General features: G+C 44.5%; 1 protein-coding gene across 1 annotated transcript; it reads right to left on the reverse strand.

The window, feature by feature from the left end:
* On the reverse strand, nt 1-26,994 carry LOC135517155 (ankyrin repeat domain-containing protein 33B-like). Its single transcript, XM_064941203.1, has 6 exons — nt 25,949-26,994; nt 4,175-4,304; nt 3,777-3,917; nt 3,323-3,464; nt 2,375-2,573; nt 1-2,248 (listed from the first exon to the last, which is right to left on the reverse strand). The coding sequence occupies exons 1-6, from the start codon at nt 26,378-26,380 to the stop codon at nt 1,697-1,699; spliced, it is 1,596 nt and encodes a 531-aa protein (XP_064797275.1). The 5' UTR covers nt 26,381-26,994; the 3' UTR covers nt 1-1,696.
* Between the last annotated feature and the right edge of the window lie 506 nt (nt 26,995-27,500).

Genomic DNA, 27,500 nt, shown 5'->3' on the forward strand with positions numbered 1-27,500 from the left:
TTGCATTCCAGTTGTGTTTTTATTCACCATAAACAAGAACATTGTAGAGTACGCGGACTAGATATTGCTGGTCCCATTGTGGTTCCATTACCACTCAAACAAACAAAACCTTGTGAATCTGTTTCGTAAATCCATAGCGTGGCTTCCTGAGAGAAGAGTACACTTGTTCACTAAATATATATATTTTTTTTAAATTGGACTTGTATAAGCAGAGAGTTTAGAGAGTTTTCGTCCATTCCTATTAAATCAATGAGGGGAACCAGGGCACACTTGGGCAGACACAGAATTCACCTGGAGTCTTTGCGATATGTCTGGGAAAGCATTTTAGTGTTCCACTCCTGCTGCCTAGCCTGCTCCATTTGTTTACAGAAATAACTGCCCCCTAGTAACTCCATAGCAACATATCTCACTGGCTGTTAGACACACCTAAAATATGCCACTTAAAGCCAGTCCTGTCTTTGGGGTTATCACTGTGAAATTGTCTTCTCTTCAATCCCTACCATGTTAATACTACATTATATCAATCCCTACCATAATAACACTACATTATATCAATCGCTACCATAATAATACTACATTATATCAATCGCTACCATAATAACACTACATTATATCAATCGCTACCATAATAATACTACATTATATCAATCCCTACCATAATAACACTATATTATATCAATCGCTACCATAATAATACTACATTATATCAATCCCTACCATAATAACACTATATTATATCAATCGCTACCATAATAATACTACATTATATCAATCCCTACCATAATAATACTATATTATATCAAGACTTTCCAGTTGCCATTTGTGATCCTACCTCCCATTATTTTCTGTTGAACTTATCAACCAATAGTATGGCGTCTGTCTGATCGGAATACACACGTGTGTTTGTGAAAAGCACATGATGAAGGTGCTCCTAGATGCTGATCTGAGGTCAGTGTCGCAGTACTTTGATCTCATTCATAACATGTAAACATTTCAGGATATAGTTTGTTTTCCTCCATTTGATAGATAATATTGCTAATAAGACATTTCTTTTTTTCATTCACATTCTCAAAATATGCCTACTTTAGTAGAAAATAAAAACAGTTTATATATAGTATACTCATAATAAAAAAATACCTGATGAGGTACAATCTATATGCAAAATACATTCACAGAATTAGAAAAGCTTTCATAAAGCCAATATAAAGTAGATGCCATTTCAACATATCAAAGCACAGTGCCTATGTAAAAAAGTCAGTCGAATGCCATTGGTAACAAAATGATGCTTATCTTATGTTTATCTTTGACGATAAGTCAGTTTGAAATGCTGGGAGGCTTAACTCAACGGTTGTATAGGCTACGCAATATTTTAACCCTTTATATTTGTCCCATTCTAACCCTTCCCGAAGCGTATAGTATCATCATTTTAGGCAATAAAGTTTCAACGTGTGATGTGTCAGATATATTAGTGAAAAATGATCTGTACACAGTCAGATCATATGGGTTTGTAGCCTGGGTAAGTGTCAGGTAATACAGAAATCACACTATAAAAATACTGCTGATTTTGTGAATCAAATGCATTAGAAAATAAAGCACTGTCACTTTTACTCCCTCAAAAAGCCCCAAAAAACCTCTGAACTGCTACCTAGGCAACAGTGGAGGACAGGGTGGAGTGACATCACTTCCTCCTACGATGTCATTTCCTCTTCCTGGAACCCAGGTGCCGCCTCGTGGCCGCCTCCACCCTCCTCCTCTCCGCCTCCTCCGCTCTCTTCCTCTCCTCCTTCAGTTCTTTATACCTCCACTTGGGAAGCTGCAGGAAGTCGCCCCCTCCGTCCTTAAAACTGCTCTTCCTGTGGACTCTCTCAGGTTCAAAGGTCGGCGTTGGGGCCTTAGAGATTCTCACCTTGGGAATGGACATCCCCGGCCGCACACTGCTACACTTCACCATACCCAGAGGCAGCAGGCTAGTCTTTCTCAGGGCCATGGAGGAAGAGGCCCCAGCCACAGACACCTTACCGAGGGTAGGGTTAGTCGTGGTGGGGTTTTTGTTCGGCGGTAGCAGGATGGTCCGCCGGTCCTTTGGAGGTTTGGGCACCAGAGTGACCCGTGAGTTCTGGAAGAGTTTGCCGTGGTTGTCGAGCCTCTCAGGGTTCTGGGTTTTCAGTTCTTTGGCCCGTTGGCGTCGGAGGATCTCTGGGACGGAGTAGCGACGTTTACCCACGCAAGGTGGGCTTGTCGGACACACCTGAAGAGCAAGTACAAACAGGTATATCAGAGGAAGGGGGGGGGTGAGCAATGAGAACATGAAGACAGAGAGAGGTTAAATACAGTAGAAGTGAGAGGAACGAAGAAACAGACGTTTCTAACTCACTGTGGAACAAGCCATCGCCACGAAGGGGCTCCCCAGTGCTGTTGTGACGGTGACTAGGTGATCTAAGACTCCTTCGTCGTCAGGCTCTGTGATGTTGGCGAACGTCAGAGCGTTTCGTATGGTGTCTGATATACGCTGCATACAGCCTCGAGGCTCCCGGGCCTTAGATACTAGAGACGCCAGCTGGGGCCACTCTGGACTGGAACAATTATATCAGATTAGGAAATAATACGATTGGAAGAATTGCAATATGAAACTATACCGATGACATTGTATAATAATAATAAGAATCACCACCTCCATCATCAGCAGAAACAGCATCATCACCATCCTCATCACCATCCTCATCACCACCATCCTCCTCATCACCATCACCACCACCAGCATCATCACCATCCTCCTCATCATCATCACCACCATCATCATCACCACCAGCATCACCACCACCATCATCATCACCACCATCCTCCTCATCATCATCATCACCACCATCATCACCACCAGCATCACCATCATCATCATCACCACCAGCATCACCATCATCATCATCACCACCAGCATCATCATCACCATCATCATCTTCACCATCATCATCACCACCATTCTCATCATCACCATCATCATCATCACCACCGCCATCATCATCACCACCATCCTCGTCATCACCACCATCCTCATCATCACCATCCTCATCATCATCACCACCATCCTCATCATCACCATCCTCATCATCACCATCCTCATCATCACCACCGCCATCATCATCACCACCATCCTCGTCATCATCACCATCCTCATCATCATCACCACCATCCTCATCATCACCATCCTCATCATCACCACCGCCATCCTCATCATCACCATCCTCATCATCATCCCCACCATCCTCATCATCACCATCATCATCATCACCACCATCCTCATCATCACTCATCAAGTATAGTCTACCTGTATGTGTCACATAGTTGATAAGGACAGGGTCTGGAGTGGAGACGTGTCATGGCCCAGGCGGTGTCGTAGCGTCCTGTGAAAAACGCCCACTCTCTGGAGGTCAGCTGACGACCAAAGTCCCTCGCCTCCGTGTCAGCTCCTTACAGAGTAGAAAGAGAGGAGGAGAGTAGGAGAGAGAGAAGGAAAGTAGGAGAGAGTGGAGGAAAGAGGAGGAGATAGTAGGAGGTAGGGTGAGGAGAGAGTAAGAGAGAGAGAAGGAGAGAGGAGGAAAGAGGCAAGGAGATAAATGTATGACGAGATCCTTCAGATGTCAAATTGAACCCTACTGGTAGATGTTATTTCTGCTTTAAATAACTGTTTGAAGTTAAATATTAAATATGAATGATGAAATATATGTTAAAGTAAGTTAAATATGAAGCAGGTGAATTTGTTTGTCCATCTGTGTACTTACCTGCTAGCATCAGGGCTCGTACACACTCCACCCTGCCCTGCATAGCAGCCTTCATCAGAGCCGTGAAGCCATGACAGTTCCTCCTCTCTATGTCCAGACCAGGGGAGTAGTTCAACAGGTAGTTACTGATCATTATGTGACCTGGAGGGGGGGCGAGATGGGGAGAGCCTTGTGAACCTTTTTGAACTGTGTGGATCTGTGTGTGTGCGCATGCGAGTGTGTGTGGATCTGTGTGCGCGCAAGCGAGTGTGTGTGGGTCTGTGTGCACGCACACGCGTGTGTGTGGGTCTGTGTGCGCACATGCGGTGTGTGTGGGTCTGTGTGCGCGCATGCGAGTGTATGTGGGTCTGTGTGCACGCATGCGAGTGTGTGTGGGTCTGTGTGTTTGTGTGTCGTACCTGCCTGTGCAGCTGTGATGAGGGCGGTATTCCCCTCAGTGTCCTGCCAGTTGACATCCAGGTGACAACACTGAGCCAACGCTATGACAACGTCAACATAACCCTGGTAGCACGCCACCATCAGCCCCGTCTGTGTGTGTGAGAGAGAGAGCGAGAGATATAGAGTTAGAGATATATAGAGAGAGCGAGAGCGAGATAGAGAGATATAGAGTTAGAGATATATATAGAGAGAGAGAGTGAGAGAGAGAGATAGAGAGATATAGAGTTAGAGATATATATAGATAGAGAGATATAGAGTTAGATATATATATATATATAGAGAGAGCGAGAGAGATAGAGAGATATAGAGTTAGAGATATATATAAAGAGAGATAGAGAGATATAGAGTTAGAGATATATATATAGAGAGTGAGAGCGAAAGAGATAGATAGAGAGAGAGATATAGAGTTAGATATATATATAGAGAGAGAGAGAGAGCGAGAGAGATATAGAGAGAGAGAAAAGGTTTAAAAGGCTGTCTCAGACAGTCACAGGCGTTTTAATGTTCTGTCTTCAACAGCTCTGTTTCTCCCTCCCACCCTCTCTACCTATAGCGCTGAGGTGGCTACTGTTCCGGGAAGGCCATTGTGCGTGCATGCGTGCGTGTCTGCATGGTAAAGTTGCTTCCTGAATAGACAATCTAGTTGACAGTGCTAGTTCTGTTCTGATGCTTAACTGGGGAAACATGATATGAGATCAAAGCCAGTGTCAATGAGGTTAGACAACAACGGGAGGCCTGTATGTACGGTCCAAAACTAATATCATACCATCAACATTAAATCAGTTTTGTTTGCTGTTAAAACAGAATTTCGATCCTTGTGGAAAACTCCTACTGCTTTCTGTCACGCCGTGTTTTTGGAATGCCGTGTTCTTGGAATGCCGTGTTCTTGGAATGCCAGTGAAATGTGTGTGTATACAGCTTGGAATCTCCTGGAAAAGTTCCAGTGTTTTCCGGAAGGCCAACACTTCATCAGCCAAAACAAACACTACTGTCAGAGAGGGAGGGGGGGGGGTGAGTGGAGAGAGGCAAAGGAGAGGAGATGGAGACAGAGCAAGGATAGAAGAGGTATTGGTTACAAAGGAGAGGAGATGGAGACAGAGCAAGGATATAAGAGGTATTGGTTACAAAGGAGAGGAATAAAGGACAGTACAATAGAGACAGCAAACTTGGGGTATTCTTTCTATTAGGAGTAAAATGTATATTTTAGAGTAGCGGCGGTTAGAGAGGCAAGCCAGCAACCGGAGGTTTGTCAGTTTGAATCCTGGGTCTGACTGGGAAAATAATCTGTTGGGAAGTGAGATGGAAACCAGAGGGTTGTTGGTAGCAAATCCTAGATGCCATTGACTGCCGTTGTGCCCTTGAGCAAGGCACTTAACCTCCCACAACAACTGCGCCCAGTGTGGCAATCCCCTGCTCCAACCTCTACATGTATGTAACAGTCCTCTTCTCCAACCTCTACATGTATGTAACAGTCCTCTTCTCTAATCTCTATAGCAATGTGACAGTCCTCTTCTCCAATCTCTATATGTATGTAACAGTCCTCTTCTCCAACCTCTATATGTATGTAACAGTCCTCTTCTCTAACCTCTATATCTATGTAACAGTCCTCTTCTCCAATCTCTATATGTATGCAACAGTCCCCTTCTCCAACCTCTATATGTATGTAACAGTCCTCTTCTCCAATCTCTATATGTATGCAACAGTCCCCTTCTCCAACCTCTATATGTATGTAACAGTCCCCTTCTCCAACCTCTATATGTATGTAACAGTCCTCTTCTCCAACCTCTATATCTATGTAACAGTCCCCTTCTCCAACCTCTATATGTATGTAACAGTCCCCTTCTCCAACCTCTATATGTATGTAACAGTCCTCTTCTCCAACCTCTATATCTATGTAACAGTCCCCTTCTCCAACCTCTATATGTATGTAACAGTCCCCTTCTCCAACCTCTATATGTATGTAACAGTCCCCTTCTCCAACCTCTATATGTATGTAACAGTCCCCTTCTCCAACCTCTATATGTATGTAACAGTCCTCTTCTCCAACCTCTATATCTATGTAACAGTCCTCTTCTCCAACCTCTACATACTGTATATGTAACAGTCCCCTTCTCCAACCTCTACATCTATGTAACAGTCCTCTTCTCCAACCTCTATATGTATGTAACAGTCCTCTTCTCCAACCTCTATATCTATGTAACAGTCCTCTTCTCCAACCTCTATATGTATGTAACAGTCCCCTTCTCCAACCTCTATATGTATGTAACAGTCCCCTTCTCCAACGTATATATGTATGTAACAGTCCTCTTCTCCAACCTCTATATCTATGTAACAGTCCCCCTCTCCAACCTCTATATGTATGTAACAGTCCCCTTCTCTAACCTCTATATGTATGTAACAGTCCCCTTCTCCAACCTCTATATGTATGTAACAGTCCCCTTCTCCAATCTATATGTTGTTTTTTTCTTGTTTTTTTCTCAACTTTATTTAACCAGTTAGGCCAGTTGAGAACACCTTTATTTAACCAGGTAGGCCAGTTGAGAACACCTTTATTTAACCAGGTAGGCCAGTTGAGAACACCTTTATTTAACCAGGTAGGCCAGTTGAGAACACCTTTATTTACCCAGGTAGGCCAGTTGAGAACACCTTTATTTAACCAGGTAGGCCAGTTGAGAACACCTTTATTTAACCAGGTAGGCCAGTTGAGAACAAGTTCTCATTTACAACTGCGACCTGCCCAAGATAAAGTAAAGCAGTGCGACAGAAACAACAACACAGAGTTACACATGGAATAAACAAGCGTACAGTCAATAACACAGTAGAAACAAAGAAAGTCAATATATAGTGAGTGCAAATGGCATGAGGAGTTAAGGCAATAAATAGGTCATAGTAGCAAAGTAATTACAATTTACCAGATTAACACTGGGGTGATAGATGAGCAGATGATGATGAGCAGATGATGGTGTGTAAATAGTGATACTTGTGTTTAAAAGAGCAGCAAAGTAAAAACAATATGGGGATGAGGTAGGTAGATTGGGTGGGCTATTTACAGATGGACTATGTACAGCTGCAGCGGTCTGTTAACTGCTCAGATAGCTGATATTTAAAGTTAGTGAGGGAAATGTAAGTTCCAGTCACTGGCAGCAGAGAACTGGAAGCAAGGCGTCCAAAGGAGGTGTTGGCTTTGGGGATGATCAGTGAGATATACCTGCTGGAGCGCGTGCTACAGGTGGTTGTTGTTATCGTGACCAGTGAGCTGAGATAAGACGGATCTTTACCTAGCATAGACTTACAGTTGACCTGGAGCCAGTGGGTCTGGCGACGAATATGTAGTGAGGGCCAGCCGACTAGAGCATACAGGTCGCAGTGGTGGGTGGTATAAGGCGCTTTGGTAACAAAATGGATGGCACTGTGATAGATTGCATCCAATTTGCTGAGTAGAGTATTAGAAGCTATTTTGTAGATGACATCGCCGAAGTCGAGGATCGGTGGGATCGGCAGTTTTACTAGGGTAAGTTTGGCGGCGTGAGTGAACGAGGCTTTGTTGTGAAATAGAAAGCCGATTCTAGATTTGATTTTGGATTGGAGATGTTTGATATGAGTCTGGAAGGAGAGATTACAGTCTAGCCAGACACCTAGGTATGTGTAGATGTCCACATATTCTAGGACAGAACCGTCCAGAGTAGTGATGCTAGTCGGGCAGGCGGGTGCGGGCAGAGAACGTTTGGAGGCCACAGATGGAGTGTTATTTGGCATTGAAGCTCGTTTGGAGGTTAGTTAACGCAGTGTCCAAAGAAGGGCCAGATGTATACAGAATGGTGTCGTCTGCGTAGAGGTGGATCAGGGAATCACACACAGCAAGAGCAATATCGTTGATATATACAGAGAAAAGAGTTGCCCCGAGATTTGAACCCTGTGGCACCCCCATAGAGACTGCCAGAGGACCGGAGAACACACTGAACTCTGTCTGTGAAGTAGTTGGTGAACCAGGCAAGGCAGTCATATGAGAAACCAAGGCTATTGAGTCTGCCGATAAGAATATGGTGATTGACAGAGTCAAAAGCCTTGGCCAGGTCGATGAAGACGGCTGCACAGTACTGTCTTTTATTGATGGCGGTTATGATATCGTTTAGTACCTTGAGCATGGCCCGTGACCAGCTCGGAAACCGGATTGCACAGCGGAGAAGGTACGGTGGGATTTGAAATGGTCTGTGATCTGATTGTTAACTTGGCTTTCAAAGAATTTAGAAAAGCAGGGTAGGATGGATATAGGTCTGTAACAGTTTGGGTCTAGAGTGTAATCCCCCTTTGATGAGGGGGATGACCACGGCAGCATTCCAATCTTTAGGGATCTCGGATGAAACGAAAGAGAGGTTGAACAGACTGGTAATAGGGGTTGCAACAATATCGCGGATAATTTTGGAAAGAGAGGGTCCAGATTGTCTAGGCAAGTAGCTGCGAGGGGTGCGGAGCTGTTGGCCGGGGTTGGGGTAGCCAGGAGGAAAGCATGACCAGCTGTAGAGAAATGCTTATTGACAATTTTGATTATCAAGGATTTATCGGTGGTGACCGTGTTGCCTAGCCTCAGTGCAGTGGGCAGCTGGGAGAAGTTGCTCTTGTTCTACATGGAATTTACAGTGTCCCAGAACTTTTTGGAGTTAGAGCTACAGGATGCAAATTTCTGTTTGAAAAAGTCTTTGCTTTCCTGACTGACTGTGTTAGCAGTCCGGGGAAAGTAGAAGCGTCTGCTTTGTCGTCCGGAGAAGGCCGGTTGAAGGCACAGCTGATGGAATTACGTCTCCGGGTCCAGTCATGGTGGTACGGCGGGGCGCCGTGTTGACGAAGGAACCGTGCCAGATGGCAAAAGAGGTATTGTAGTTGTGGTAATTTCGTTTGCTAGCCGGGAGAAGCGCCTGGCTCAGGGCACGCTTCAGGGCTGGGTCACTCAGTGGCAGTTAGCTAGCTGTGATGATCAACGGTCCGGGGTTTATGGCAGGAATCTAAGTCCTCTTAATCTTAGTGTTAAAAGAAAACCAGAAGGACTGCAGCTCTCGAGGGCCTGTCTAACAGCTATGTTGGTGAGAAGGTGTGTTTGCATTAACCTGCTAACATGATTAATGTCAGGTGATGGTTTAAAGCAACAGGTTGTGTGTGTGTGTGTGTGTGTGTGTGTGTGTGTGTGTGTGTGTGTGTGTGTGTGTGTGTGTGTGTGTGTGTGTGTGTGTGTGTGTGTGTGTGTGTGTGTGTGTGTGTGTGTGTGTGTGTGTGTGTGTGTGTGTGTGTGTGTGTGTACGTGAGTGAGTGAGTGAGTGAGTGAGTGAGTGAGTGAGTGAGTGAGTGTGTGGTTGGTTGATTGGGTGGGTGGGTGGGTGGGTGGGTAGGTGGAGGGGGGTATGAGACAAGCCTATTGATTGCTGAGGCTAAAAATAATGCCAGACACTCACGGCTCAACCCTGAAACAATCACCGTGAGAGGTACTTCTAGGGAACGACTGTGTGTGTGTGTGTGTGTGTGTGTGTGTGTGTGTGTGTGTGTGTGTGTGTGTGTGTGTGTGTGTGTGTGTGTGTGTGTGTGTGTGTGTGTGTGTGTGTGTGTGTGTGTGTGTGTGTGAGTGTGTGTGTGTGTGTGTGTGTGTGTGTGTGAGTGTGTGTGAGTGTGAGTGTGTGTGTGTGTGTGTGTGTGTGTGTGTGTGTGTGTGTGTGTGTGTGTGTGTGTGTGTGTGTGTGTGTGTGTGTGTGTGTGTGTGTGATTTAAGTGATTTGTGTGCTGCATTATCAGGAATTCATGGAATAACTGAGCAGCGAAATTGTTCATTGGTGTTTAAATTCTACGTGAGACGATGGCTGTGTGTGTGAAATATTGCCTTTGCACGTAATGTACCTGGCCATACACATAGCGGACGTTCTGATGTTTTACATTTAGGGCGCTGGCTTGTTCTTAAAGCAGATTAATGTGTGTCCTTCCCAAATCCTAATCTGTTCTGTAGTGGATTGATGTTGCTCCCAGCTCTTGCACTCGGTTCTGCATAACTGCTTAGCAGCTCCAAAAGGATTTGAATGTTGTTGTTTTTTTAAATGCACAAGTTTCATTCATAATCACATTACACTTTATTTTAAGTGCTTTTCAAGACACCCAAAGTCACTTAACATACAGAAGGAAACCAGCAGGATAAAAAGCTATAAAAATCACATTAAAATAAGTCGGGATATAAAAACTGACTAAACATGATGACAGACTAACCAGGGAAGTGAACTAGACGGAGGATGGAAAGCTAAGACAACAGATAATCTGTGTGAAGAGGTGTGTCTTTAGTGTGGATAACATTGTTCTGTAACTAAGACAACAGAGAATCTGTGTGAAGAGGTGTGTCTTTAGTGTGGATGACATTGTTCTGTAACTAAGACAACAGAGAATCTGTGTGAAGAGGTGTGTCTTTAGTGTGGATGACATTGTTCTGTAACTAAGACAACAGAGAATCTGTGTGAAGAGGTGTGTCTTTAGTGTGGATGACATTGTTCTGTAACTAAGACAACAGAGAATCTGTGTGAAGAGGTGTGTCTATAGTGTGGATGACATTGTTCTGTAACTAAGACAACAGAGAATCTGTGTGAAGAGGTGTGTCTTTAGTGTGGATGACATTGTTCTGTAATTAAGACAACAGAGAATCTGTGTGAAGAGGTGTGTCTTTAGCGTGGATGACATTGTTCTGTAACTAAGACAACAGAGAATCTGTGTGAAGAGGTGTGTCTTTAGTGTGGATGACATTGTTCTGTAATGTGCTTGAGTAACAGGTTTCCATGTCCAAGGTTGTTGGATCATGTTTTACATTTCGTAAGATTTGTCTTTACTTGTTTGCAACAGTGCAAACTCTTCATCCACAGAACAAATACAACAACTAAATTGGCTAATTTTGAAGATATTCGTTGATTAAAAGACAGCAGTCTGGTGTCCATAGTGTTTTGCCTGGAGCAACGTCCAAATCCCAACCCTGTTGTGGAAACATTACATTTTTTCCCTGTTTGAAACCCTAATTGTTATACAAGTTACACATTTTCACTGTTTTTGAGACAAATAACATCTATTTGATCAGCAGGTGTTAAAAAACATGTCTAATCATACATTTCCCAGAACAAAACATTACAGGTGGCCAAAATGCCAGAGCGCAGGATAAAAAAACAAAAACATTATTGAACCTTTATCTGACGAGGCAAGTCAATTAAGAATACATTTGTATTGACAAAGACGGCCTGCGGGGATGGGATTCAAAATGTAAATGTAGGACAAAACCGACATCACGACAAGAGAGACACCACAACACTACAAAAAGAGAGACCTAAGACAACAACACAACATGGCAGCAACACAACATGACAACACAACATGGCAGCATGACAACACAACATGGTAGCAACACATCACAACAAGAGAGACACCACAACACTACAAAAAGAGAGACCTAAGACAACACCACAACATGGCAGCAACACAACATGACAACACAACATGGCTGCAAAACAACATGACAACACAACATGGAAGCATGACAACACAACATGGTAGCAACACATCACAACAAGAGAGACACCACAACACTACAAAAAGAGAGACCTAAGACAACACCACAACATGGCAGCAACACAACATGACAACACAACATGGCTGCAAAACAACATGACAACACAACATGGAAGCAGCACAACATGACAACATCACGGTAGCAGCACAACATGACGACACAGCATGGTAGAAACACAACATGACAACACAACATGGCAGCAACACATGACAACACAACATGGTAGCAGCAACATGACAACACAGCATGGTAGCAACACAACATGACAGAAACACAACATGGTAGTACCATGCTCGTTCCAGTCGCTAGCATGGGGGTGGCAGCATCATGTTGTGGGGGTGCTTTTCTGCAGGAGGGACACTTCACAAAATAGATGGCATCATGAGGGAGGAAAATTACGTGGATATATTGAAACAATATCTCAAGACATCAGTCAGGAAGTTAAAGTTTGGTCGCAAATGGGTCTTCCAAATGGACAATGACCCCAAGCATCCAAAGTTGTGGCAAAATGAAACTGAAAATCGTGTGCGAAAATCGTGTGCGAAAATCGTGTGCGAGCAAGGAGGCCTACAAACCTGACTCAGTTACACCAGCTCTGTCATGAGGAATTGGCCAAAATTCACCTAACTTATTGTGGGAAGTTTGTGTGAGGCTACCTAAAACGTTTGACCCAAGTTAAAAAATGTAAAGGCAATGCTACCAAATACTAATTGAGTGTATGTAAACTTCTGACCCACTGGGAATGTGATGAAAGAAATAAAAGCTCAAATAAATAATTTGCTCTACTATTATATATTCTGACATTCTTAAAATAAAGTGGTGATACCAACTGACCTAAGACAGGGAATTCGTACTAGGATTAAATGGCAGGAATTGTGAAAATCTTAGTTTAAATGTATTTGTCTGAGGTGTATGTAAACTTCTGACTTCAACTGTATGTATTCACCCCCTTTGCTATGAAGCCACAAAATAAGATCTGGTTTTAACCAATTGCCTTCAGAAGTCACATAATTAGTTAAATAAAATCAACCTGTGTGCAATCTAAGTGTCACATGATCTCAATATATATACACCTTGTCTGAAAGGCCCCAGACTGCAACACCATCAATCAAGGGGCACCACCAAGCAAGCGGCACCGTGAAGACCAAGGAGCTCGCCAAACAGGTCAGGGACAAAGTTGTGGAGAAGTACAGATCAGGGTGAGGTTCTAAAAAAATATCATCAGCATCTCACGGAGCACTACTAAATCCATTATTAAAAAATGGAAAGAATATGCCATCACAACAAACCTGCCAAGAGAGGTCCGCCCACCAAAACTCATGGACCAGACAAGGAGGGCATTAATCAGAGAGGCAACAAAGAGACCAAAGATAACCCTAAAGGAGCTGCAAAGCTCCACAGCAGAGATTGGAGTATCTGTCCACAGGACCACTTTAAGTCTCTGGCCCTTCTTTGGACACTGTGTTAGCTAACCTCCAGATAAGCTTCAATGCCATACAACTCTTCTTCCGTGGCCTCCAACTGCTCTTAAATGCAAGTAAAACTAAATGCATGCTCTTCAACCAATCGCTGCCCGCCCATCCAACTACTCTGGACGGTTCTGACTTAGAATATGTGGACAACTATAAATACCTAGGTGTCAGGTTAGACTGTAAACCCTCCTTCTAGACTCACATTAAACATGACCAATCCAAAATTAAATCTAGAATCAGCTTCCTATTTCGCAACAAAGCATCCTTCACTCGTGCTGCCAAACATACCCTCGTAAAACTGACCATCCTTCAATCCTCGACTTCGGCGATGTCATTTACAAAATAGCCTCCAACACTCTATTCAGCAAATTGGATGCAGTCTATCACAGTGCCATCTGTTTTGTCACCAAAGCCCCGTTTACCACCCACCACTGGGGGTGGGTAGTACGCTCTCGCTTCATACTCGTCACCAAACCCACTGGCTCCAGGTCATCTACAAGTCTCTGCTAGGTAAAGCCCCGCCTTATCTCAGCTAACTGGTCACCTGCACCTGTACATAGCTCTTCTGTAAATAGCCCATACAATCTACCTCATCCCCATAATGTATTGATTTATTTATCTTGCTCCTTTGCACCCCAGTATCTCTACTTGCACATTCATCTTCTGCACATCCTACCATTCCAGTGTTTAATTGCTATGTTGTAATTCCTTCGCCACCATGGCCTATTTATTGCCTTACCTCTCTTATCCTACCTCATTTGCACATGCTGTATATAGATTTTTCTACTGTATTATTGATTGTATGTTTGTTTATTCCATGTGTAACTCTGTGTTGTTGTATGTGTCGAACTGCTTTGCTTTATCTTGGCCAGGTCGCAGTTGCAAACTTGATCTCAACTAGCCTACCTGGTTAAATAAAGGTGAAATTAAAAAAATAAAAGCTGCACACTCCACAGAGCTGGGCTTTAAGCCATTGCTTAAAGAAGAAAAAAAGAAAACACATTTGGTGTTCACCAAAAGGCATATGGGAGACACCCCAAACATATGGAAGAAGGTACTCTGGTCAGAATAGACAAAAATGTTGCTTTTTGACCATCAAGGAAAACGCTATGTCTGGTGTAAACCCAACACCTCTCATCACCCCAAGAATCCCATCCCCACAGTGAAGCATGGTGGTGGCATCATCGTGCTGTGGAAATGTTTTTCATCGGCAGGGACTGGGAAACTGGTCAGAATTGAAGGAATGATGGATGGTGCTAAATACAGGGAAATTCTTGAGTGAAACCTGTTTCAGTCTTCCAGAGATTTGAGACTGGGAAGGAGAATCACCTTCCAGCAGGGCAATGACCCTAATTATACTGTTAAAGCAACACTTGAGTGGTTTAAGGTGAAACATTTAAATGTCTTGGAATAGCCTAGCCAAAGCCCAGACCTCAATCCAATTGAGAATCTGTGGTATGACTTAAAGATTACTGTACACCAGCAGAACCCATCCAACTTGAAGGAGCTGGAGTAGTTTTGCCTTGAAGAATGGGCAAAAATCCCAGTGGCTAGATGTGCCAAGCTTATAGAGAGCTCTACGAAGTATTGGATTTTTTTTGGGGGGGGGAATAGTTATGCACGCTCAAGTTTTCTGTTTTTTGTGTTATTTCTTGTTTACTTCACAATAAATATTGTATTTTACATCTTCAAAGTGTGTTGTGTAAATCAAATGATACAAACGCCCCCAAGATCTATTTGAATTCCAGGTTGTACAGCAACAAAATAGGAAAAATGCCAAGGGGGTGAATACTTTCGCAAGCCACATGTGCTGAGAGAAGGACCGTGTAGTCTAACCATACTCCTAAGTACTGATATGAGGTGACTTAATAAAGCTCAATACCAGGGATCATCAACTAAATTCGGCCATGGGCAATTTTTTTCTTGAGTGGATGGGGGCCAGAACATAATGACAAATTATTTGTAGATCGCAAAAAGCCCAAAACCGCAAAAAGCCCAAAACCGCAAAAAGCCCAAACAGATGTTTTACTAATAAAATCATTTCAAAACTGTTTTTAAAGTATTTTATGTCCAACAATGAAAATTACCCAAAATAAAATTGTTTAAAAATGCTCTGAAACATTATCACTGCATACACTTTATTTTTCCCGCCAATGCTGTTCTTCTCATACCATTTTCAAAATGGAAGGTTTATGACCACACTGGTTGGTAATAGATCATTTGCTGTATTACTTGTGAGGCACAGCTGAGTGAGCATAATAGTTAGCTTTTTAAAATTTGAGTAGACTATTAGCCTGCATCTGATGGTCAGTCTGAGGGGAGTGAGAGTGCAGTTGAGGCTGCCTCCCACGCGACTCACTGTCCCTTCTCTCTCCCTCCCTCCGCTGAGAAAAGAGGACAGACAGTCTTCCAGCTGATAGCGAAACTCAAGTCGCACTGCATTATCTCTGCCTCATGCACCAATTCATGTTGTTACTCATATGACCAGAGAAAGTGAAATATTCCTTGATATTAAAAAATACACAACTCCCAAATAATATCAACGCAAGCTTATTGAAACACGCATTTGATGTCTTATAAAACTGTTGAACAATGTGCTGAATAACAACTTAAAGATTAACTTAATCATAAAAACAGCAGCTCTTTGCTATATTCATTGAGTCTCTCTCTAGTCATAGTTTCAAAAATGTTCAAGGTTTCTTTTTACAGCCTATGGAGCGAGGGAACTCGACACTGTGATCTCAGCTATCTGATTGGCCAGCGGTAGGCCTACAGGTGTACATGATTTGTTTCTCTGGGCCTGCAGGTAGGCGGAGTTCTACCTTCAGACACATGAAATGGTTCAACATGGGAACACTGACTTCCCGGCGCTGCTGAATCAAGTGCAGCGACCTGCAAACAAATAAAGAATAGGGCTTATCGTTGTGTGTTTTACAGAAATGTTTGGTGATCCACTTGGAATGGCTACATATCAAAAGCTTCGGCCAAGTCAATAAAATATCAGCACATCATTGCTTAGAGTCAAGAACAGTGGTGACATAAATTAAACATTGAAGGCTGCAGTGACACATCCATAAATCAGACGGCATACCAGAGAGAATATTATAGACATCAAGAAAACCAGTCAGTTGATTATTGACAAGTTTGTCCAACATTTTTGAGAAACAGGGCAAGATAGAAATTGGCCTATAACAGTTAGGATCAGCTTGATCTCCCCTTTAAAAAAGGACACCCCGTGGCTGCCTTCCAAGCACTGGAAACCTCCCCAGAAAGGAGAGACAGGTTAAAAAGGTCAGAGATGGGCTTGGCGATGATAGTGGCAGAAACCTTAAAGAAGAAAGAATCTATACCATCTGACCCAGATGTTTTTCGGGGAGTCAGTTTAAGGAGCTCTTAACTACAGGGAGAAACTGTGTAGCGGGGTCGGGGGAAAGAGGAGGAGCATCAGGGCTAGTCCCATTAGATATATACTGTAGGAGGGGTCAGGGGAAAGAGGAGGAGCATCAGGGCTAGTCCCATTAGATATATACTGTAGGAGGGGTCAGGGGAAAGAGGAGGAGCATCAGGGCTAGTCCCATTAGATATATACTGTAGGAGGGGTCAGGGGAAAGAGGAGGAGCATCAGGGCTAGTCCCATTAGATATATACTGTAGGAGGGGTCAGGGGAAAGAGGAGGAGCATCAGGGCTAGTCCCATTAGATATATACTGTAGGAGGGGTCAGGGGAAAGAGGAGGAGCATCAGGGCTAGTCCCATTAGATATATACTGTAGGAGGGGTCAGGGGAAAGAGGAGGAGCATCAGGGCTAGTCCCATTAGATATATACTGTAGGAGGGGTCAGGGGAAAGAGGAGGAGCATCAGGGCTAGTCATCAGGGCTAGTCCCATTAGATATATACTGTAGGAGGGGTCAGGGGGAAAGAGGAGGAGCATCAGGGCTAGTCCCATTAGATATATACTGTAGGAGGGGTCAGGGGAAAGAGGAGGAGCATCAGGGCTAGTCCCATTAGATATATACTGTAGGAGGGGGGTCAGGGGAAAGAGGAGGAGCATCAGGGCTAGTCCCATTAGATATATACTGTAGGAGGGGTCAGGGGAAAGAGGAGGAGCATCAGGGCTAGTCCCATTAGATATATACTGTAGGAGGGGTCAGGGGAAAGAGGAGGAGCATCAGGGCTAGTCCCATTAGATATATACTGTAGGAGGGGGAGCATCAGGGGGAAATACTGTAGGAGGAAAGCATCAGGGCTAGTCCCATTAGATATATACTGTAGGAGGGGTCAGGGGAAAGAGGAGGAGCATCAGGGCTAGTCCCATTAGATATATACTGTAGGAGGGGTCAGGGGGAAAGAGGAGGAGCATCAGGGCTAGTCCCATTAGATATATACTGTAGGAGGGGTCAAAGGGGAGCATCAGGGCTAGTCCCATTAGATATATACTGTAGGAGGGGTCGGGGGAAAGGGAGGAGCATCAGGGCTAGTCCCATTAGATATATACTGTAGGAGGGGTCGGGGGGAAAGAGGAGGAGCATCAGGGCTAGTCCCATTAGATATATACTGTAGGAGGGGTCGGGGAAAGAGGAGGAGCATCAGGGCTAGTCCCATTAGATATATACTGTAGGAGGGGTCATCAGGGCTAGTCCCATTAGATATATACTGTAGGAGGGGTCGGGGAAAGAGGAGGAGCATCAGGGCTAGTCCCATTAGATATATACTGTAGGAGGGGTCGGGGGAAAGCATCAGGGCTAGTCCCATTAGATATATACTGTAGGAGGGGTCGGGGGAAAGAGGAGGAGCATCAGGGCTAGTCCCATTAGATATATACTGTAGGAGGGGTCGGGGAAAGAGGAGGAGCATCAGGGCTAGTCCCATTAGATATATACTGTAGGAGGGGTCGGGGGAAAGAGGAGGAGCATCAGGGTTAGTCCCATTAGATATATACTGTAGGAGGGGTCGGGGGAAAGAGGAGGAGCATCAGGGCTAGTCCCATTAGATATATACTGTAGGAGGGGTCGGGGGAAAGAGGAGGAGCATCAGGGCTAGTCCCATTAGATATATACTGTAGGAGGGGTCGGGGGAAAGAGGAGGAGCATCAGGGCTAGTCCCATTAGATATATACTGTAGGAGGAGGTCCTTAAGGTCAATAGGGTCACTGAGTGAAACTACTCCGCTCTCAGCCCCACAGGTACACACACAAAATCCCAGGACGCTGATACACATAGAGAGAGAGAGAGAGAGAGAGAGAGAGAGAGAGACCCAGTGCCAGGGAGTAATCTCGGAATATAGAGACAGAAATAGAAAAGCTTAGCCCTATCAGCTTCACACTGAGAGAGAGAGAGAGAGAGAGAGGGGTGAGGTAACATGGGGAAGGGACAGAGAGAGGGGTGGCCTCATTCTAGTGATCTGCTGTGTCCATCCATCTGTGTGTGACAGAGAGAGCGAGAGAGAGAGAGAGAGCGTGGGAGAGGCTAAACCGAGACAGAAGGAGGGAGGGACTGCCACTGCTGACACACACACACATACAAATAGACACGCACACACTACTCTGTCAAGAAACAGCCCGTTGCTGAAACTTCCACAGGTCACTGAGAGAGTGGTGTGTTTGTGTTGAAGACATACAGTATGTTCAACTTTGAAGCCTTTCCTCAACAAAAGAAAGATCAACCTCAAGAAAGAAGAAATGTAACATGTTGAATAAAACATCCCGTTGTCCCTCCAGTCAGTGTCTTTATCTCTAGGGGTTTAGAGCAGTGGCGGTCAGTGCTGTTTATGATGAGAGATAATTTCTTTATGAGCATGGCCTTACTTCTATTACAGCATGTTGGATGACTGTCATTCATATTCCATTCACCAAGTTCAATGTAACATCTATAGGTTTAGGCTGCTCGATGATACTCAAATGGTCCCTGTTCCAATCATGAGGTTACTACAACCTAACCTATGAATGAAAGTTTACAACGAAGATGCACACAGGTCAAGAGTATTGTGAGTAAACAAGGTGACAAACAGTGACACATTCAATACCACCTTGTACATTCTTGCCTGCATCTAGCTGATCTAGGGTGTAATCATTAGTTCAACAGTTGCAAACAAGTCTATCAGACAAATTCAGGTATGTTTATCCCCGTTTTATTCCGTTTGCTTCCGTTTAAGAAAAGTTTTTCAACGGAATCGGTGGAATGAATACACCACCTGATCACACGAAAATAGTTCACTTTCATAACAGCCACATAAACACTGCATGGTAACGTTGCTCATTGTTTAATATAATTAGACAATCTGCGCACTCGACTCCTCTCAACTTTTCCCTTCGTTTATGGATTTCAGTGCACAGCACATCAGCTGTCTGTGAGTAGGTGAAAAAACCTTTCCAGGCCAAACGTTCATATCATAAACGCTAACTGCTACACACAGCCTACATCATTGTCAAGTCATAGTCTACTAGAACTGCTAGAACTAACGCATGCAGTACAATCGTGCAGTACAGCGTACAGTCAGAAAGCCGTTTGGCAGTTACACTGGCGAGCCCCGGTGGCAATAAATTCGTAAAACCAAACGCTTACCTTGACTTGGAAGAGTTCCAGTGTTGGATAGCCATAGCCTGCTAGCTAACATAGCATCCCTCTCTGTTTGATAGCCATAGCCTGCTAGCTAACATAACATCCCTCTCTGTTTGATAGCCATAGCCTGCTAGCTAACATAGCATCCCTCTCTGTTTGATAGCCATAGCCTGCTAGCTAACATAGCATCCCTCTCTGTTTGATAGCCATAGCCTGCTAGCTAACATAGCATGCATTTGCTCGCTAAGTTAAAGTTAAGTTCTCTCTCTCTATTTCTCTCTTGCTTCTCCCTAATTTTGGAAGAAATTAATTTGTTAAAAACTGTTCGACTACTGTCTTTCTCTCACTTTGAGTCAGCTACTCATCACATTTTATACACTACAGTGGTAGCTAGCTGTAGCTTATGCTTTCAGTACTACATTCATTCTCTGATCCTTTGATTGGATGGATAACATGTCAGTTCAAGCTGCAAAAGCTCTGATAGGTTGGAGGACGTCCTCCGGAAGTTGTTTTACTGTGTAAGTCTATGGAAGGGGGTGAGAACCATGAGCCTCCTAGGTTTTGTATTGAAGTCAATGTACCCAGAGGAGGACGGAAGCTAGCTGTCGTACAGCTACACCATGGTGCTACTCTACAGAGTGCTGTTGAGGCTACCATAGACCTTTTTCGCAAAACAGTGTGTTTTAATCAATTATTTGGTGACGTGAATATATTTAGTACAGTTTTATCTAAAAAGGATAACTTTTTTAACGTTTCACTATTTTTGTTTTTATGAAACTCACTGAGGACTATAGTCCTCCCCTTCCTCATCTGAAGAGCCTCCACTGGTTTAGAGGTTCTCTCTATCATCAGGGTTGTGTCCAGTCCAGAGGATGACCTTTAACCCCCTAGACAGGTTGTTGACTGTGTACTGTTGCTGTATGCTACCATATTACTCTACCATGTAGCCTGTTCATCGTTCCTTGTCTTCAACTGACCAGGTTCCATTGTTACATTTTACATTGTTACATTTTACTTCTAAACTACAGCAATAGTAAACAGAATTCTATAAGTGTTCCCCCTTTCTTGACAGATTTAGTTTTGTTTCTGTCTGTGTATCAGATATAGATGTTGCCTCGGTAACACCAGAGGACATGAGATGGGACGTACGTCACACAGAGAGACTCAAACCCAAAAACAGAGCTTTGTTGACAGTGTGACAGATAGCTAAGGTCATCATTCCTGATCCAAGAGATCATTTCACAGATGAAAACATTGTCCCTTGTTTCTGTGACTAAGCAAACTGAAAACACATCTCAAACCCTAACCACTAATCCCTTTGTTGGCCCCATACACACTCAAATAGTACAGCTGATGTACAACGAATCTCTCAGTGTAATGAACACGAGACAGGAGAAGGGAGTATCTCTCAGTGTAATGAACACGAGACAGGAGAAGGGAGTATCTCTCAGTGTAATGAACAGGAGGCAGGAGAAGGGAGTATCTCTCAGTGTAATGAACAGGAGGCAGGAGAAGGGAGTATCTCTCAGTGTAATGAACAGGAGGCAGGAGAAAGGAGGCAGGAGACAGGAGACAGGAAACAGGAGACAGGAAACAGGAGACAGGAAACAGGAGACAGGAAACAGGAGACAGGAAACAGGAAACAGGAGACAGGAAACAGGAGACAGGAAACAGGAGACAGGAGACAGGAGACAGGAGACAGGAAACAGGAAACAGGAAACAGGAGACAGGAGACAGGAGTATCTCTCAGTGTAATGAACATGAGGCAGGAGACAGGAGACAGGAGACAGGAAACAGGAGACAGGAGTATCTCTCAGTGTAATGAACAGGAGACAGGAGACATGAGACAGGAAACAGGAGACAGGAGACAGGAAACAGGAGACAGGAGACAGGAAACAGGAGACAGGAGACAGGAGTATCTCTCAGTGTAATGAACAGGAGACAGGAGACATGAGACAGGAAACAGGAAACAGGAGACAGGAAACAGGAGACAGGAAACAGGAGACAGGAAACAGGAGACAGGAAACAGGAGACAGGAAACAGGAAACAGGAGACAGGAGACAGGAAACAGGAGACAGGAAACAGGAGACAGGAAACAGGAGACAGGAAACAGGAGACAGGAAACAGGAGACAGGAGACAGGAAACAGGGAGTATCTCTCAGTGTAATGAACAGGAGACAGGAGACAGGAGACAGGAAACAGGAGACAGGAGACAGGAAACAGGAGACAGGAGACAGGAAACAGGAGACAGGAGTATCTCTCAGTGTAATGAACAGTGTAATGAACAGGAGACAGGAGACAGGAGACAGGAGACAGGAGACAGGAAACAGGAGACAGGAAACAGGAGACAGGAAACAGGAGACAGGAAACAGGAGACAGGAGACAGGAAACAGGAGACAGGAGACAGGAAACAGGAGACAGGAGACAGGAAACAGGAGACAGGAGTATCTCTCAGTGTAATGAACAGGAGACAGGAGACAGGAGACAGGAAACAGGAGACAGGAGACAGGAAACAGGAGACAGGAGACAGGAAACAGGAAACAGGAAACAGGAGTATCTCTCAGTGTAATGAACAGGAGACAGGAGACAAGAGACAGGAAACAGGAGACAGGAGACAGGAAACAGGAGACAGGAGACAGGAAACAGGAGACAGGAGTATCTCTCAGTGTAATGAACAGGAGACAGGAAACAGGAGACAGGAGACAGGAGACAGGAAACAGGAGACAGGAAACAGGAGACAGGAAACAGGAGACAGGAAACAGGAGACAGGAGAACAGGAAACAGGAGACAGGAAAGGAAACAGGAGACAGGAGACAGGAAACAGGACAGGAGTATCTCTCAGTGTAATGAACAGGAGACAGGAACAGGAGACAGGAGACAGGAAACAGGAGAAACAGGAGAGACAGGAAACAGGAGACAGGAACAGGAGTATCTCTCAGGAGACAGGAAACAGGAGACAGGAGACAGGAAACAGGAGACAGGAGACAGGAAACAGGAGACAGGAGACAGGAAACAGGAGACAGGAGTATCTCTCAGTGTAATGAACAGGAGACAGGAGACAGGAGACAGGAGTATCTCTCAGTGTAATGAACAGGAGACAGGAGACAGGAAACAGGAGACAGGAGACAGGAAACAGGAGACAGGAGACAGGAGACAGGAAACAGGAGACAGGAGACAGGAAACAGGAGACAGGAAACAGGAGACAGGAAACAGGAGACAGGAGACAGGAAACAGGAGAAAGGAGACAGGAAACAGGAGACTATCTCTCAGTGTAATGAACAGGAGACAGGAGACAGGAGACAGGAGACAGGAGAACAGGAGACATGAACAGGAAACAGGAGACAGGAGACTCTCAGTGTAATGAACAGGAGACAGGAGACAGGAGACAGGAAACAGGAAACAGGAGACAGGAACAGGAGACAGGAGACAGGAAACAGGAGACAGGAGTATCTCTCAGTGTAATGAACAGGAGACAGGAGACAGGAGACAGGAAACAGGAACAGGAGACAGGAAACAGGAGTATCTCTCAGTGTAATGAACAGGAGACAGACAGCAGACGACACGCAGAGTTTATCAGGGTGACATGAGACAGGAGACAGGAGACTCTCTCTGTAATGAACTCTCTCTCTCTCTCAGTGTAATGAACACACATGAGACACACAGGAGACAGGAGACAGGAAACAGGAGACACACACAGGAGACAGGAAACAGGAGACAGGAGACAGGAAACAGGAGACAGGAAACAGGAGACAGGAAACAGGAGACAGGAGACAGGAAACAGGAGAAAGGAGACAGGAAACAGGAGACAGGAAACAGGAGACAGGAGTATCTCTCAGTGTAATGAACAGGAGACAGGAGACAGGAGACAGGAGTATCTCTCAGTGTAATGAACAGGAAACAGGAGACAGGAGTATCTCTCAGTGTAATGAACAGGAGACAGGAGACAGGAGACAGGAGACAGGAAACAGGAAACAGGAGACAGGAGACAGGAAACAGGAGACAGGAGACAGGAGTATCTCTCAGTGTAATGAACAGGAGACAGGAGACATGAGACAGGAAACAGGAAACAGGAGACAGGAGACAGGAGTATCTCTCAGTGTAATGAACATGAGACAGACAGCAGACGCACGCAGAGTTTATCAGGGTGACAAGAAGGGACAGCTCTCTCTCTCTCTCTCTCAATGCTATACAGCATGGGGTGAGATGGGTAGCAGGCACAGGGCCAGGCAGAGAGACACATCCAGTCGGCATCATGGCATTCCGGTTCCGATGATGTAGTTCCCGCTCCTCCTCCCTCAGGCACTCTGACCTCATCAGTGATTACACACAGAGAGGACTGCATGACCACTTCACTGTACAATCTGAGAAAAGGCCCCTGATACAGTGCACTGATAGAACAAGTGAGTGTGTGTTTGTCTGTGTATGTTTATGCAACTGTCCTTTGCATGAAAAAAAGCAAAACAACAATTTTTGTAACCTTTATTTTACTAGGCAAGTCAGTTAAGAACAAATTCTTATTTTCAATGACAGCCTAGGAACAGTGGGTTAACTGCCTGTTCAGGGGCAAAATGACAGATTTGTACTTTGTCAGCTCAGGGATTTGAAGTTGCAACCTTCCGGTTACTAGTCCAACGCTCTAACCACTAGGCTACCCTGCCGCCCCGTACAGCAGTGAAGACTTCAGTGGCTTTGAGTGTCTGTGTGTCAATGGAGGAGTGGCCCCACTGGTGGTTTCCAGCCAGTTCCTCTTTGGTCTCTCTGTTGTGAGGGCTGTGGTTGAAAAACATCTGTTGAGTCATAATGACAGTTAAAACAGCAGGTGGATCGGAACGTTGATAAACAGATGCGAAGCTCGCTCTCTCTTTGACTTACATCGTCTAATAAAATCTACACTATGTTTTATAGAAAACAGATATTGAGTTGTAATGTGTCGCTGGACAGTCTGTAGACCTAAATTAGAAAAGTATTCTCATGAATCTCTGTCTTAAAACAGGCCCTTCATTTGAAGGTAGATTCATATTAGAAAGTCAGAAAGCAAACCTATATTACACTGATTCTCTCACAATTACCCTAAATCCACACAGACACACAGAAATACATGCATACATACATGCATGCATACATACATACATACATACATACATACATACATACATACATACATACATACATACATACATACATACATACATACATACATACATACATACAAACAAACAAACAAACAAACAAACAAACAAACAAGACTGGCTGTTCTACTGACTGCGAGAGGCTCAGTGTTTTCCTGTTGCTGTAATTATGACTAGCAGAGCTCCAGGCTCCTCTCTCTAAACCCATAAACTATGGGTAGGGAGAAACACACACACACACGCACGCACACACACACACACACGCGCACACACACACACACACACACACAAACACACGCACGCACACACACACACACACACACACACACACACACACACACACACACAAACACACACAAACACACACACACACCTGAGAGGATATTAAATGAATATGGCCGTTATATCAAACAACTTGAATAAAACATGGAACTGGGTACAATAAAGTATACCCATATAATGTTTCATCCATCTACAGGAAACCAGTTTCATAACAAAACCAGGGAAACCAAGGAAACAAAGCACTTAGGCCAAGATGTGGAACAAACTACATTAGCAACTCAGTTCAGCAGGGATGGAAGGACAGGTTTAACTTTGGGATACAAAGGTCCTCATGAATCTGAAAGTTTGAACAGTGGCAGCTCTACACCCCTGGTTATGATCAGCTACAGTGGTCGGTGATATATGGATCATCTAAATACTGTTGTGGTGGCTGACATGTTCTTGTTTAACTCCTGTGACATAAATGTGTGAAATGCCCAAGTCTTCATCCAACAGACATGCAACAGTTGATCACTTTGGATACGCCTTTTGACCATGCGTAATTACGCACATATGAGTTCGCACCTCACGCGCAATTGTGTCCAAACGACCTAATTATATTTTCCTCATCTCCAAACACACAAGAGGAGCAGCCACTGGATATACATGCATTAGAACAGAACACTTTCCGAGGAAACTATTTGACACTGTACATATAGGCACATCGAACTCGACTTACCCTGTTGTTTTTATCCGTCTCCCTCACCTCCGCCTCCTTCACACCTTGTCGGATCATGATCCGGACTATCGTGGCATTGTTGGTGCAGCACGCCTGGAAGAACGACAACGGCTCGGGACTCTGCGGGGAGGGGGTCCGCTCGTTGTCCGCGAACGCATCGTCCGGTGGGTAGAATGAGTCGTCCGAGGCGATACTCTTGGTGTCCGGTAATAACGATAAATCGTCGTATTCCTCGTAGTCATCGTCCTCGTCTCCCTCAGACTCACAGGACCCGAGGTATGAGTCGTCGTTTGATAAGGGCGGGGGTTCGGCGGTTATGGTCGGGTGGACCTGGAAGAAAACGCTGGCGCCTTTGGTGCTCTGCTGCAGCTGGTTGACACGGGTCGTAGTAGAGGAGCCACCTCCGTCTCTCTCGTCCGTGATCAGAACCATCTAACCCCCTAGGTGGCTGTCCTCCTTGGGGGAAAGAATGGTGGATGTGGGCTGGCGCACTTGGATGTGTTTGCCAACATCAACGCGGATTATGAGTTTAACTTTGTAAAGAGCCTGGAAATGAAATGAAAGTGAAGGTTTGGCAAATAGTTTTGACGTAATCCAACAGGCCAACTGCCGCTCCGACTCCTTTGGGGAATATGTCCCGGTTAATATTTCAACTCCATCATCCCGCATTCCGTGAGAAATAGACATCAAAACATATTTCTGCTCTCGCTCTGGAGTACCAACCCAGGCAACACGGGTTTGTAGTCCGCATTCGAGATGAGAAGATTATTGGTGCTTTTTTTCTTCATTTTAATTCACCAGTCAAAGTCCTCCTAAACAAATCAAACCGAGAGAGTTCCGCCGATTTGTTATTTCATCATCGAGATGAGACAAAATTCCGGTCCTCATTTCGGGGAGAAAACAGACAGTACAGAAATTAAAAATACCACACACACCAAACCAGTGTAGAATAGAATAGAAACCAATGTAGAATAGAGAAACAGGCACACGCTAAACTTTCCCATAATCCGATTAGTTTCGTAGTGTACTACCCCCCCTCCTCTCTCTCTCTCTCTCTCTTTTCCTTCCTTCGCTCTCCCCTTCCCTCCCTCCCTCTCATTTCGTTTGAGCAGATTAAAATCGGGCAAACCCATCGGAAGCATCAGAGCCAGGGGCGTTTCTAGGATATGAAGACATTCGGGGGTTTAGCCCAATGCCAGTAGGGTGGTCCTGAGGCATCCCCCTAAAAAGATGTACAAATAATTTCAACAGCTAAATAGATGAATTTGGTGCATTTTATGATTAACATTGAGAGATTAGAACATTGAGAGATTATATATTTTTCTAGTGATTTGCACCTTCCCACCTGCCACAGCAGACACCATCAATAGTCAATTACAGTTGTTACTGTGGGTCTCTCTACTCTGAAATAATCTCTCTACTCCGGAACACATACATCTACAGTGTATTGCCAAAAACTACTCAACAACTTCAAACATGAACTCTGACCTGTCCGATGAGCCAAACTGATTAAAGAATCACACAGTACCTAAACACACACTCTCTCTCTCTC

The sequence above is a fragment of the Oncorhynchus masou genome, chromosome 28, assembly GCF_036934945.1.
Source record: "Oncorhynchus masou masou isolate Uvic2021 chromosome 28, UVic_Omas_1.1, whole genome shotgun sequence".
NCBI classification, from domain to species: domain Eukaryota; kingdom Metazoa; phylum Chordata; class Actinopteri; order Salmoniformes; family Salmonidae; genus Oncorhynchus; species Oncorhynchus masou.

Bases quoted from the DNA above. Each gene is read 5' to 3' on its own strand.
- LOC135517155 (XM_064941203.1), bottom strand. From the start codon at position 26,380: ATGGTTCTGATCACGGACGAGAGAGACGGAGGTGGCTCCTCTACTACG. The intron at 3,918-4,174 runs GTACGACACACA...CCCCCCCTCCAG, and splicing joins CATCACAGCTGCACAGGCAG to GTCACATAATGATCAGTAAC. The intron at 2,249-2,374 runs GTGAGTTAGAAA...CTTGCTCTTCAG, and splicing joins TGGCGATGGCTTGTTCCACA to GTGTGTCCGACAAGCCCACC.